Source organism: Meriones unguiculatus, chromosome 9 (assembly GCF_030254825.1).
Source record: "Meriones unguiculatus strain TT.TT164.6M chromosome 9, Bangor_MerUng_6.1, whole genome shotgun sequence".
In the NCBI taxonomy this organism is placed as follows: domain Eukaryota; kingdom Metazoa; phylum Chordata; class Mammalia; order Rodentia; family Muridae; genus Meriones; species Meriones unguiculatus.
The window spans coordinates 10846268-10859212 of NC_083357.1; the positions used below are offsets into that span (position 1 = coordinate 10846268).

Sequence of the window (12945 nt, forward strand, 5' to 3'; positions counted from 1 at the left end):
GATAGCCCTATTTAATTGCATGCTCTCAATGTTTTCCCCCACAACCAAGTTTTCCAGTCATTCCTCAGAGCATCTGTATGTTCAAGTTTTCAATGGCTGTTCTCTGGCTTCCAGTATCCTACACATCTCCTGACTTGTGGGCACAGCGTGAGCATTTCCTCTTCTACATTCCAGTGAGCACTTGTCACCAAAGTCACCTCTCTCTCTAGATCTTCTGCACCTCCACTTTAGAAGTCCTGGTGTGTTTTAATTTTCTCCCAACTTTAGACTACCTGCTCCAAGAAAACATCCATCAAGTCATGCTTGCGTTTTGTGGAAATCCTAACTTGTCCACAACCCTTAGACTGCATTTGCTCTATGTTTGATATACGTAATACTATTCGGTGGGACAGCCCTGTGGGTTTCCAGTTCTCACTGGGACAGCCCTGTGGGTTTCCAGTTCTCGCAATTTTTTCATCAAGCTCTTCAACACCTCTGCCTCTGGCTCTTTACACACTGAACATCTGAAAGCACTGACTTGCTCTGCTAATTGCCTTTTCCTTCTCAGCTTTACTCCCTACACTATAATGCACTTTATTTCAAAGCCCATTCTAGCTGTTTTTGAGAAATCTGGTCTAACCCTGGACTCTCGAGATCAGAAGTTTGAAGACTGAGGCTTGCCTCCAGTACTTTCTCTCCTAGCTACAGAGGTGCCGAGGCTTTAACCTAGAAGATTGAGCTGTCACCAGCAGACTGCATTCCTCCTTCATGCTCAGCCTCAGCAGGAGAGTCCTCAGCCCTGATCAGGAGGGCACGAGAATAAATATGACAGCAAGGAACCCATGAGCCACACCTTCACACCCTCCAGTTCTGTTCACCCACTCTCTCTTCCACAACTACTTTTTTAGTTTCGTGACTTCTTTAAGGAGAAGGTAAGTGCACACAAACATTTTAAAATGTAGGGAAAGTGGGGTGGCAGGGAGGAGAAAGAGCTAGAAGTGATGGATTGAGGCCAGAGACTCATTAGCATTGTTCCCTTTGCTTGTGTGAATGTTTGAAGTTTTCCATGAAGAAGTGAGGAGGAAAGTGTTTAGAGTAGATAGATCATCACGAGTGTCATTTCCTTTGCTAAGGACATTAGCAAGAGTGTCCCTCAATGGAGCTGCCACTGATTTTGGGGGGGTGAGGTTGCTGCATCTTGTCCTTGGTTATAGGTAAGGCTGCTCCAAGGGAGACATTATCTACGGATCAGGGACAGAGATGATAGGAGATGCACTCTGAGTGGCAGATTATCCAAGGCCCCCAAGAACGGCTACTGGTGATGTTTGTGGGGATCCTGATACAAGTGGCATATGTGGACAAGGACAATCTTTAGAGGACCCTGAATGCACTTAGAGCAAATTCAAATGCTCTTCTGGTCGTGGCAAAGCACATGTATGAATGTTGCACAAAAAAGCTCATCTTTGGTATTTTAGCAACTCCGGTGAAAACTTCACACAGCCCGTCTTTCCCTACACAAGTCGGTTTCAGCATTCACTATGCTATTGAAAACAGCAACTAGAAGTGGGGGCAGCTGTGTCTCAGTGGAAATGTGGTAGGCACAGGGTCAGCACTTTGTGGAGCGCCCTTCTCCTGCTAGAGCGTTGACGGGAAACTAGAAGATGGTCTCCTTCCTTCTACAGGGCTGGTGGATGCTTGCACAGGTACCTATGCACAGGTAGACAGTGTGTGTGGTTTCCCAGAGACAAGCAAGGTGAAGTCCTGCTCATAGTCCACCCAAAAAGACATGAATTGGTAGATGTATGTATTCAGATGAACTCCAGCCTCTTTAAGGACCCCTCCCATCCTCTGACTGTCACCTTTCTCACTGCCAACAGATTCTTCTAAGCTGTACTCACTCCTTTCACATGCCAGACTTTCTCTCTTCTCCGTTATTTCCTCTGGCCTTGGCAGGCTTTGTCTTCAGCCTTGGGTAGCAGAAGTTTCCTGCATTCTTTGACGTTGGATACTTCAACCACTGCTGCTGTGTCCTTTCCTACTTAAACAATGGACACCCCCTGGACACCCTCTTGCCTTGGAACCATCACCCTTAACCTGTGCATGAACAAGACCCCACCACACACCCTTGTTCAACCTTGCACATATGGATACATCCAGCATGATCGTTTGCACCTTATCTGACACTGGTCCCTGTCTTGCTCCTGCTAGTACCCTTGGGCTTTTGCTGCCTGGTGCTTCTGCCCTACACTGCCTGCCAAGCCTCTCTCCTTCTTGCATCCAACCTAAAGTAACCTCCCTTGCACGCATCCCCAGTGTCTCCCAGGGTCCAGGGTGCTTTTCCACTTCCCAATGCTTTTCTTTCCATGTATGTCTGTAGATGGTGTTTTGCTGTGTATCTTGGAATAACTTTAGATCTCTAGAACTGTGGAGACAATACAGAGCATTCCTGTTTACCTGACCCTCACCTGACTTCCCATGATATAAATGAATGCTATATGCCATGACAGTGCATCTGCCAAAAAAAAAAGAGTGGTATTTGTTTACTGATGAAGTTTGAACACAAACTGTCCCTCGTAGGCTCACTGTGGCAAGTGCTTGGTCGTCAGCTGGTGTCATTATTTAAGGAAGTTTTAGAAACTTTAGGAGATGAAGTCTATCCTTGTCTCACATCCTTGCCTACCATGGTGTTCTGCCTAAGCATATGGACCAAAGCACCATGGGATGAACTCTTGGAAACCACCAACCAAAATGAATCTTTCTTATGCCAGGTGGAAAGGCAGCTTCTCAGCTGAAACAAGGACATCTGAAGTCAAGTGGGCAGGAAAGCAATATCCCCTGCTGTGGAGAAAAATGGCTGACCAGAATATCACCCAAAATTCTCCAAGCAGACAGTGGACACGATTAAGTGGCTTCCAGAATACCCTGAGCTGACTCTTGGGGGTCCAGTGACTTGGTTGTGCCAAGTCTCTAGACTCTATCCAACTCTCAAGGCCTTCACCATGCTAGAAATGATGACACCCTGATTGGATCCCAAAAGGGACTGTGATGGGCCCAGGGGGAAGAAATAACATCTATCAAAATAAGTGACATCTATGAAACCAGCCTGGACTCAAATCTCAGCTTCCATGTCAGGAAGAGCACATATTCTCCTGAAGAGGGAAAGAGGTACGAGAAATGATGAATTCTACCTCATATGTCTCACTCCCAGGAACAATTTATCAGTGCTATAGAGCTGTCAGCACTGACATGATAAGGAACAACACCGAATGAATAATGCTTCCTTCAGTACCAACTCCTTTAATTACAAGCCTCTTCTTTCCAGAAGAGAGACAGAAGATGCGAAAACACCAATTTCATGCACTCGTGCCTGAATAATATCTCCATGCTGCTTTTTCCAGATGGCGACCTCCTCACTGGAGGGACTAATGATGTGGGCATATTTAGGGAAAAACCAATAACGGAGTCTTTAACCTTCAACAACAAAAAGCGTGTTATACAAAATGTTCCTTGGGATACATTAGAAAATATCAATTACATTGCTCACTGAGGTGTAATCAGCTGTAATAATCAAAATTAATTTTTAAAAATAATTAAACAGACCCCAGGGCAAATAGTTGATGCTCTTATCTTATGACATCACAGTGTACATATGTACCTGAGAACCGTGCCTTCTGGTAATGACAAAGGCAGCTCGTGGAGATGAGTGATGGATGTGGGGTCTGAAGGCTGCTGAGTTTCAATGCAGTGTGAAATGGGGGAGCCGTCTATTCCCTCCTTCCAGAACCTTCCATGCCCATTCTTTAGTATCGGTGCCTGTGGCTCGTTCTGTGCCTATTCCAACTGGGCGAGCAGTGTAAGAAAGTGTACTTGATTTCAAAATTTGAAACCTGTTCTCCTTGTTTTAAAATGAATTTCGTTTTTAAAATGTAGGTGTGCCAAGAACACCTCATCTTGTTGCCAGTTAAAACCAGCTTTAGACTTGGCTTTTTTACACATAGCCCCAACTGGAAAGCCACATGCCCATCCTCAAGCACTCAGAGATCGTGGAATTTGATACCCAGTGGCAGAGAGCAGAGAGGTGACATCACAACTGGGGTTGGAGATGCCTGAGACCTCTCCCAGGACAAGGCGTCTAGACTCACCTCTGCTCTGTACTCAGGGTCCTTGGCCTGCCGCCCTGGCATCAGTCTCATGGCTGAGGACAGACTCCCACTCCACCGGGTCCCTTTGCTTTGGTATGTGATACCTGAGCGACTGGCCAGTGACTTCTTCTCAGATGCTGTGGGAGGAAATAGGAAACTGTCAAAACTGAAGTTGACAGAAGAGCACACGCCATTTCCACAGCTGGCAAAGGACTCTGTAGGGACTGGATGCTGCATGTCTTCTGCCAAAGAGAAGCAGCTCATGCTATAGGCTCACACTGGCATCTTTAGATGTTCCTTCTACTAAGAAATGTATATGGCCTGTGGGACCCTAGACTCAGTCCAAACTCCTGACTCCATAAGACATAAGGACATATGGTTACTTCCCAGAGCTACCAAACTTCAGTGTTCTCATAGTATGAAATGGAGATGGAAGAATTCAGACCCACTGGGTGTCATCAGAGCGGCCTAAAATAATGTACTTAAAGGACCTGGAACATTTAAAGTGTTCAGTACATGACTGCTATCCAAAGAGAGCTTCAGAGTCAATCTCGGCATTGTATCCCTTTATATCTGCATGGGCATAAGTGTTTTACCTCATTGCGCTTCTCGCTGGCGTGATATTGTGACTCCAAATTAGATGTGAATGTGCTGCTACAGGTTGAGTATGTCCCCTCCAAAATTCATGTTGTAATATCCCTACTGTGATGCTAGGAAGGGTCTTTGGGGAAGCGACAAAGTCATAAGGCTTTGTCCTTGTGGATGGATTCATGCCCAATAAAGGGGCTGAAGGAAACTGGCTCAAGCTTTCTCTGTCCTTCCATGCCTTGGAGGATCACAATAAGGCCTGACTTGAAAGCGGACAGATCCCTTACCAGACACCCAGATCTTGGATTTCCTACTTTTTAGAACTCTACAAAACTGAACTTCTATTAAACTTATACTTTTTATTCAAGAAGCACAAATGGACTAAGACAGACATATGCACACATATCTTCCAGGACGATTTGGAAAGCCAGTTAGATAAGGACAATAAGAGAACAGACATGCAAACACCTATCACTTGAGATGCTGTAAACTTTTGTCATGTGGAAAGGCTTTGAAAAAGGATATTAATTTTGAATGTCAATCCCCTACAAGCAAAATTAAGATCTCATTGCTGAGCTGCTAACTATGAAAGTGAAATATTTGGTCACTCCTATGCTAATACTTTAAGAACGGTCATTCATTTCATGAGGTGACAGCACATAGACTGAGGCTCCAGGCTGCTGTGTAGCTGGGGGCAAAATTTCAAAGCTGACAGGTGATCATCAGGGCCAGAGCTAGTGCTCCAATCTTTCAAGCCGTAGCCAGAGCCCTGAACAAGTGACCAATAGTCCCTCTGAGAGACTGTTGCAAGCTGCCAGCTTGTCTGGTACTTCCAGCCTTCCTTCTCCCCAGCAGGCAAACACAGCACACATTCTTTGTGAGAACCAAGAAGAAATCTGTCAGTGATGAAAACCATACCCGCAAAAGGTATGAAACAGAAAAGGCCCTGTCTCTGGATAAAACCCTGAGGAGAAAGGGTGCCGGCCCTGAATGGACCCTTGGAAGATCTGGTTTTATAAGACCCAGGAGTTTTCATTCTTTGAGTTTTCATTGATTTGAGTGGACAGAGACCTAAGTAATGCTGCCAGGCTCTGAGCATCGTCTCCTCCCAGAGAGGGGTAATCTCTTCCATCTTCACTTCACTTTCCCCAGCCTTCACAGAGAGATCAATCTTGAAGGCATCCTCCAGTGTCTGTCGCCTCTGTGCCACCAGCTGCTGCCAGAGTGTCCGCGCCGACTTCTGGATGTTGTGCTGGACTAACAAAAAGAGTACACAACGCTGTGAAGGTGGCCTTCCCCACACAGGGTCGAGAGGGCCACAAGACACAAGACACTCTTGATGTCTTCATGATCACCTCAACCTTGCTTGCTCCCCCAGAAGTCAGTATGTGTAGAGCCAAAGCTACCAACATCCATGTAAGATGGCTTCTTCCTTTTTCCCATGTCTAACTAACCCCCCCACTAAGTCCTACCTGCCTTTCATGCACAAATCTAGAAAATGAGATCAAGGGATCAAGGAGTCTCTTTCCAATCCCCAATTTTGTCTGATACTATTGGCATCCCTTCTGTGACTCCTCAGTAGCTAAAGGGTTATTTTAAGAAATGCCTCCCAACCTTCCTAGACATGCTGGTCTCAGTGGAGAATGGAGCCCAAACGCAAGGTTATGCCCAGGTGGACCAGTTATCTTTCCTCACAGTGAATCTGCTTCTCAGACTCTGCCCTTCTAGTGCCCTGGGTTACCTAGACACATATACAGGCCAGCTAGCTCTGTCTGGGACACCAAAGTCTCCAGTCCCTTGAACTGTCTGAACTTCCTCCAGTCTTAAGTTACTGGCTCCTCTTTGAAGATAAGCTAGAGTATCTCTCTCTTCCTCGCCCTCTATCTCTCCCTCTCCCTCTCCCTCTCCCTTTTCTTCTCTTCCCTCTTTCTCTCCCTTTTCCTCCCTGTCCCTCTCTGTGAGCATGTGTACAGGTATATCCAGACATATGAATATGTGGAGGCCAGGGACCAGTATTAGATGTCTTTTTATCACTATCTACCTTACTTTGGCTGACCCTGAATCCGCTTACTGGCTTGGCTAGACTGGTTAGCCAATGAGCTCCCGGATCCTCGTGTGTCCCTCCCCCATGCTGGGATCCAGGTGTTTGCCACTGTGGTCTGCTTTGTACATGATCAGTAGGGATCAGAACTCATATCCTTGTGCTTATTCAGTAAGCATGTTGCTGACAGAGCTCCTATCCAGGCCTAGGGTCTTTTTTGCTATCCTACATGGATGGGCAACTTTCCCACCTCTACCAAATTCGAGAGTATGGCTATGCATGCTATAAATGACCCTGTTTCAGTATGGAGTTTAAAGCCACAGACTTCTGAAATTGGAAAGGCTTAGGAGTCTCTCTGACTGTAGCCCAGATGTGCTCATCCTGATATTTTATATCACAAGGTGTCAAGTTGGAACAGACTTCATATCAAGCAGCAGAAGCTTGGACCTCTCAATCAAGATAGATTGCAGTCCTTAAACACATGGATGAGATTGGTGTGAGTGAGTGCATTAGTGTGTGTGTGTGTGTGTGTGTGTTTTATATAAACTGAAAATTCTGTGGAACAAAGCTGACAGTACTGGTACTGGTTTGAACTAATTGAGATGGCATGTATGTTTCAACTTAAGAGTGAGGATCCAAGGGATTGAAGTAAGACAAGGTTTTTCTCCGTCGTTTTATCCATTCTTCTATCTTACCTTGTTTACCTCCATCACCCCATCCGTCCTCCCACCCACTCCTCCATCCTCTCATCCATGCCTCCACCCTCCAGTTATATATGTATCCCCTCATACATTCCTTTCGATCCTGTCTCAAGCCTATATAGATCACTTGCCTCTCGTCTCAGTTTGCTGTGCTTTCCCACCCCCTTCTAGAATGTTCTACAGTTGCTCCTGACCTCTGGGATTTTCCTTCACATTAATTGCTTACGTCACTTGGGAAAGATCAACAGAAGAATGCAATACTGCAGCTGTTGCTTTCTGCCCCAACCCCACACAGGAACCTAGCAGAATGTACCATCACTCAAACTTGGGAGATCTTCTTCCTTCTTATCTTTCACTTCTTCAACTGGAGAAAGGAAGACTTGATGATAAGGAGTAATTCTGGGCTTGGGCTCCAGCCCAAAACCTTCAGGATAACTAGAAAACAAGAACAACTCCACTGTAAATGCAAGTTTCCTCAGGACTGTTCTTTTTGTAAGAAGCCACCCCTTAAACTCAGGACATAGCAACATAGAAAAGTATGCAGAGTCATTTTAAAGGACACACACCATGATGGAGTCCATGGATGATACTGAACAACGGTTTTCCAGGAAGCAGGAAAAAAAAATGCCTTATCATTATAGGTTGCCCTAGCTTGTGAAATCCTACTTGCACCTCCAGCAGAGCTAATGACTCATCTCTTAGTGTCTCTGCCATGTCATCAGCACTGGCCCTCTATTGGACCTTGATGTCATCCCATAGCCAGGGCTAGTTTCCAGGGCATGTAACTACACAGGGTCCTACACTGTGAATGACTCTGTTATTAGCATCTTGAAAACAGCAGACAGTCTTAAATGCACGTTTCATATTTTAATTTTGTCAGGGACCCACACTAGATACATCCAGTTCTAAAGGGAGCCCAGTGGTTCATAGACTGGACTCTCCAGCAGCCATAGGCTGTGGTAGCCCCATTCACATTAGTGCCACATGTTTTTCTCCAGAGGCTCTGCTCAGCCTTCTGAGTGGAAAAAAAAATAATTACAACCTGTAGATAAAATCTAAAATAGCAAACATAGAAATAAAAATTGTCCTACATACAAAAAAGACCATTGCTGAAATTTAGAGAATAAAATGTTCTATAGAGAGTCCTGAAGAGGATGCCATTTTCAATATGCAAAAGGGAATTCTGGTCCTCTCACTTGGGCTACCACATAAAGAGACAAGGGAAAGCTTCTAGACTTAACCATATGCTGAAAATGGATGTTTTTCAAATTAAAAAAAATGGAGGGATAAGTGTCTGCTCTGGAGGGGAAGCTTCTCCTGGGCTTCCCAAGACCTTTATTTCATCCTTGCTGGCCTTGAACTCATGATCTTGCTGCTTTAACCTCCTGAGGACTGGCACAATAACCTTGCATATGATTGGCTTTCTAGAGAGTGTTAAGCTGAATCAGCACCAGTGATAACTGATGTTCAACAAGAATAGCTTCAGGATTTACAGAGATCTTTTTATTCAAATAATTAAACTTATAATTTATATTGGTATAAATATGATCAAGAAAGGTCACCTTGGTCATGGTGGTTGATGCAAATAATCACAGGACCCTAGCGGTAGAGGCAACAAGATCAGGAGTTCAAGGCCAACCTCAGCCACATAGCAAGTTTGAGGTCAGACTAAGCTACTTCTCAAAAATAAACCTCAGACAGGGAGAAAGAGTGGGAAACTAGGCATTACTGGTGTCAATATAGTACTCTAGAGGTTGGAGCAGGAGGATTGCTGTGAGTGTGAGGTAGCTGTTCTACATCGAGAGATCCTGTCTCAACAGACAGGAGGAAGTCTCAAACATCCTACTGTCTTCTTTCTCAACGCTGCTCTCTTGATGAGAAGGCCCATACACAAGCACAGTATAGCCAAGCATCCCTAGCCTGGAAGTCGGGGTTCAAAAGATTCCAGAATCTGAAGCTTTTCAAAACAAAATGACACTGTGAGTGGAAAACTCCCTACTTGACCCCATGTGTGGTTACCAAGAGAAACAAACATGCATTAGACATAGTGGACAAAATTACTTCAGGCCATACATGTAAGGTATATTTGAAATAAATAAGCGTGATGTTTACTTCTAGGAACTAACCTCAATATATTTCATTTTCATATACATGTATAGCCTGTGTGTGTGTGCGTGTGCGTGTGCGTGTGCGTGTGTGTGTGTGTGTGTGTGTGTGTGTGTGTGTGTGTAGATATAGATAGACAGATATACAAATACTACAAAAATTTTTAAGAATCCAAAATATAAAACACATCTGGTCCCAAGCACTTCCGGTGAAAGAATAGATGCCTTCAACCTAAATGGGCAGGAAGATGAGCCGAACACACAAAAGGTCAAGCCCCATAGATTCAATGGGGTTTCCAGAACAGGGGCTTATTCAGCAGCAGTTGGTCAGTGTTTCCTAGACAAGCGTGTTTGTTGGTATTCTGAACTCCATACATATTTGTGTATAGTTTTCTGTGAAGAAAATTATTCCTCACTTCTATGGTACATTGAATTATGATTTTTTTCCACACTAAGGTTGCATTTATCAAATATTAATGTTTCTGAAATATGGCTATATAAAAAAATCAATGTTTACACTTAATGTTTGCATCTTCTGCCTCAAAAAAAATGAAATCAATTAAATGTCTTAGAATTGTGGAAATGAGGTAAATTATTATTATTTTTTTGGTGCCTCTAGTTGCTCAGTCACATGGACTTGGGGAGGGCTTGGCTATCAAGCCCCACACACAACTGCAGCTATCCAGCTAAACAGAAAGCTTCTTTCACAAAAATTGCCCTCCACCATATAGCCTTCCCTTCTGTGACTTGCTTTTCTGCACTGACCGCTGGCACAGAGCAGGAGGCCTCCTTCTTACCTCCTCGAGTTCAACAGCAAAAGACAATGCATGAGGCACAGGAGGAAGTTGACATTGGAATTGAAAGTGGCAAAGATGATGTCCCAGTGCTCCTGGAGGAAGTCCAGGATGCTGAGGAGGCCGAGGCACTCAGACAGGGACTGCTGGGGCTTGGAGAGGCAGTGCAGGATCACTTTGTTCAAACCGCTGTACAACGCACTCATGACAGTGTCCTTTTGGGAAGATGGGTTCTCGATGACCTGCACCACCAAAATAAGACACGCACATACTCACGAACAGTTCAGTTTTACACACTGACCCAGTTTACCACAGAAACAATGCTATCGAGAAGTTACGCTGAAGCTGGGCAAGGTGATGCATGCCTCAGGGAGGCAGAGGCAGGAGGATCTCTGTGAGTTTGAGGCCAGCCTGGTCTACAAAGCTAGTCCAGGACAGCCAAGGCTACACAGAGAAACCCTATCTTGAATAAAATAAACAAAGAAGGAGAAGGAGGAGAAGAAGAAGAAGAAGAAGAAGAAGAAGAAGAAGAAGAAGAGGAAGAGGAAGAGGAAGAGGAAATAGTTACACAGTCAGAGAAGCTTGCATGTATACTAAGCAACAGTTAATGCAGAGAGACTCACAACTGATCAGTATGAGGAGACTACATGGCAACTGAGTGCTCAACCCTCCAAAGGCACAGGAAACAGCACAAGGGGGAAAGGAAGTCTGTAAGGCTGCTGGAGGATGGGCAGTTCTGTGAAACGTCTTCTGGACATGATGAGTATCTCTCATGAGAACTCAAAGCAGCTGTGGCTCCTAGCACAGGGCCTGCACAAGCTGGGCCCGCATACACCCATCATAGATGGGGGGGGGACTCTGAAAGGCTCCCATCTCTGCCAGAGGAAGTCTAGACAGTCAGTTGCTGCTGAGAGATGAGGAGCCACATTCCTCAGTAGTCCATGACCTCATGCACGTGAACTATAATTAAATAAAGTGGGCTACAAAGAAAAGAGAGATGAAATTAGTAGGGGGATATGGAAAGAGGAAAAAATTCAGTAGGAGAGTAGGAAAGGAGAAAGGATAGTTGGGAGGATTTTGTTGGAAAAAATGCGTGGAAGTGTGAGTGAATATATTCTTAAATGGCACAATCTGAACTATTACTAGATCTCTACACCCTTGAGCCTCTACTGAAGAGAAGTATCAATAAAGGCAATTTGCAGAATTCAAGAAGAAACTCATGTAAAGAAGAGGAAGCTAAGAGCTGACCACAGCCACATTTTGGAAAATGGATTCAATAATCTCAGGTTTCTGAAACACTGGTGATGTGGCTGACATCCAGTATATGAAAATATGCTGTTAACATCTATGTTTTAAAACAGGTACATTATTAATAATTACAACAATATTATTAATTACAAGAGTAGTTAACAACAGTCCCATATTGTTAAATATTATATCAATTGTTAAATGTTATATACACTATATACTTAAATGTACCACTCCATTTCAATGGCATGACATCATAAAGTAGGACTATTAGATGACCTCACGTTAGGGAGGAGAGTCTGAGATCAGAGTGGTTAGGGGTCAGCAAGGGTCAAGCCCACCTGGAAGACCTGGGCTTTGCCTTTCTCTTCCTAAAAGAGTGGAAACCAATGGACTTTATTTACTTCATGAACAAGTCAGGGGAGGCTGCAGAGGGCCTGAGTACGGAGCCTTAGCACAGGTAGCTAGCTCCACAGGTCCATTTGGCTCAACAGGACCCAGTCAATTATGAATAGCTTTTCATTCTGTCAGGATAGCTCATTAGATGGGTTCCCTTGGAGCAGAACAGCTAGTGTCATATTTCTCTGCTGAGCTCCATTTGCTTATAGACTGCTGATGGTTAGGGTTTGTGTTTTCATCATTGTCCTATCTGCACCTCTCAAACTACAGCTAAAAGCTGTGGGTGCGGAATGCAGAAGGCAGGAAAGCAGGACTGTGTGTCCACAGTACGCAGTGACTACCAAGCATGCCCTGCCCTTTAAAGAGCCACCTTTTTTTTCTATCTCTCTTGGATTCTATTTCAACTATTGGACAGAAGATCCAGCTGAACTAGGAAGACTCCCAGTCCATCAGCAGGAAGTTTCTTACCACCCTGGGACATGGCTTCTTACCACCATGATGTGCTCTATGATGAAGAGAAGGATGTGCCTGGGGTCTGATGAGAACATCCCACTATGCAGCTTCTCGACCAGCTTCTGGGTGAAGTAGGAGATGTTTGCAAGGGAAGGAACAGTAGCAGCTTCTGTGTTTGGCTGGGGCTCCTTACTGCCTGGGTGGGGTAAAGAGACAGACTGCGATTAGAGTCTGGTGGACTTCTCCACCCCACAGTCTACAACTCCCTTGAGGTGACCATGTCCTTGATGACATGTGTATACCCCAGTGTTCTGCAGATGGAGTCTCTAGTGGTTACACAGAGAACACATACTTATTCAAAGCAAACTGATCTTAATTAAGCCAGTTAGTGATATAAATCGGGGGAAATGAGAAGTCAAGCAAGAGAATGTCTCTTCTGAGGATTCTTTGACATGAAAATGAGAGAGTGGGATGTTCAAGGCAGATGAGAAGGGA

At 44.6% G+C, this 12945-nt stretch overlaps 1 protein-coding gene across 2 annotated transcripts in view; it reads right to left on the reverse strand.

Moving 5' to 3' along the window:
* The window catches only part of Wdfy4 (WDFY family member 4), a 228805-nt gene that overhangs the window by 103193 nt on the left and 112667 nt on the right, over positions 1-12945 (reverse strand). For both annotated transcript variants that reach the window (XM_021643461.2, XM_021643458.2), the window contains exons 35-39: positions 12489-12646; positions 10354-10592; positions 7765-7886; positions 5781-5966; positions 4122-4258 (exon numbers count right to left, since the gene is read on the reverse strand). In XM_021643461.2, coding sequence (XP_021499136.2) covers positions 4122-4258; positions 5781-5966; positions 7765-7886; positions 10354-10592; positions 12489-12646 — 842 coding nt within the window. The remainder of the gene's footprint in view (positions 1-4121; positions 4259-5780; positions 5967-7764; positions 7887-10353; positions 10593-12488; positions 12647-12945) is intronic.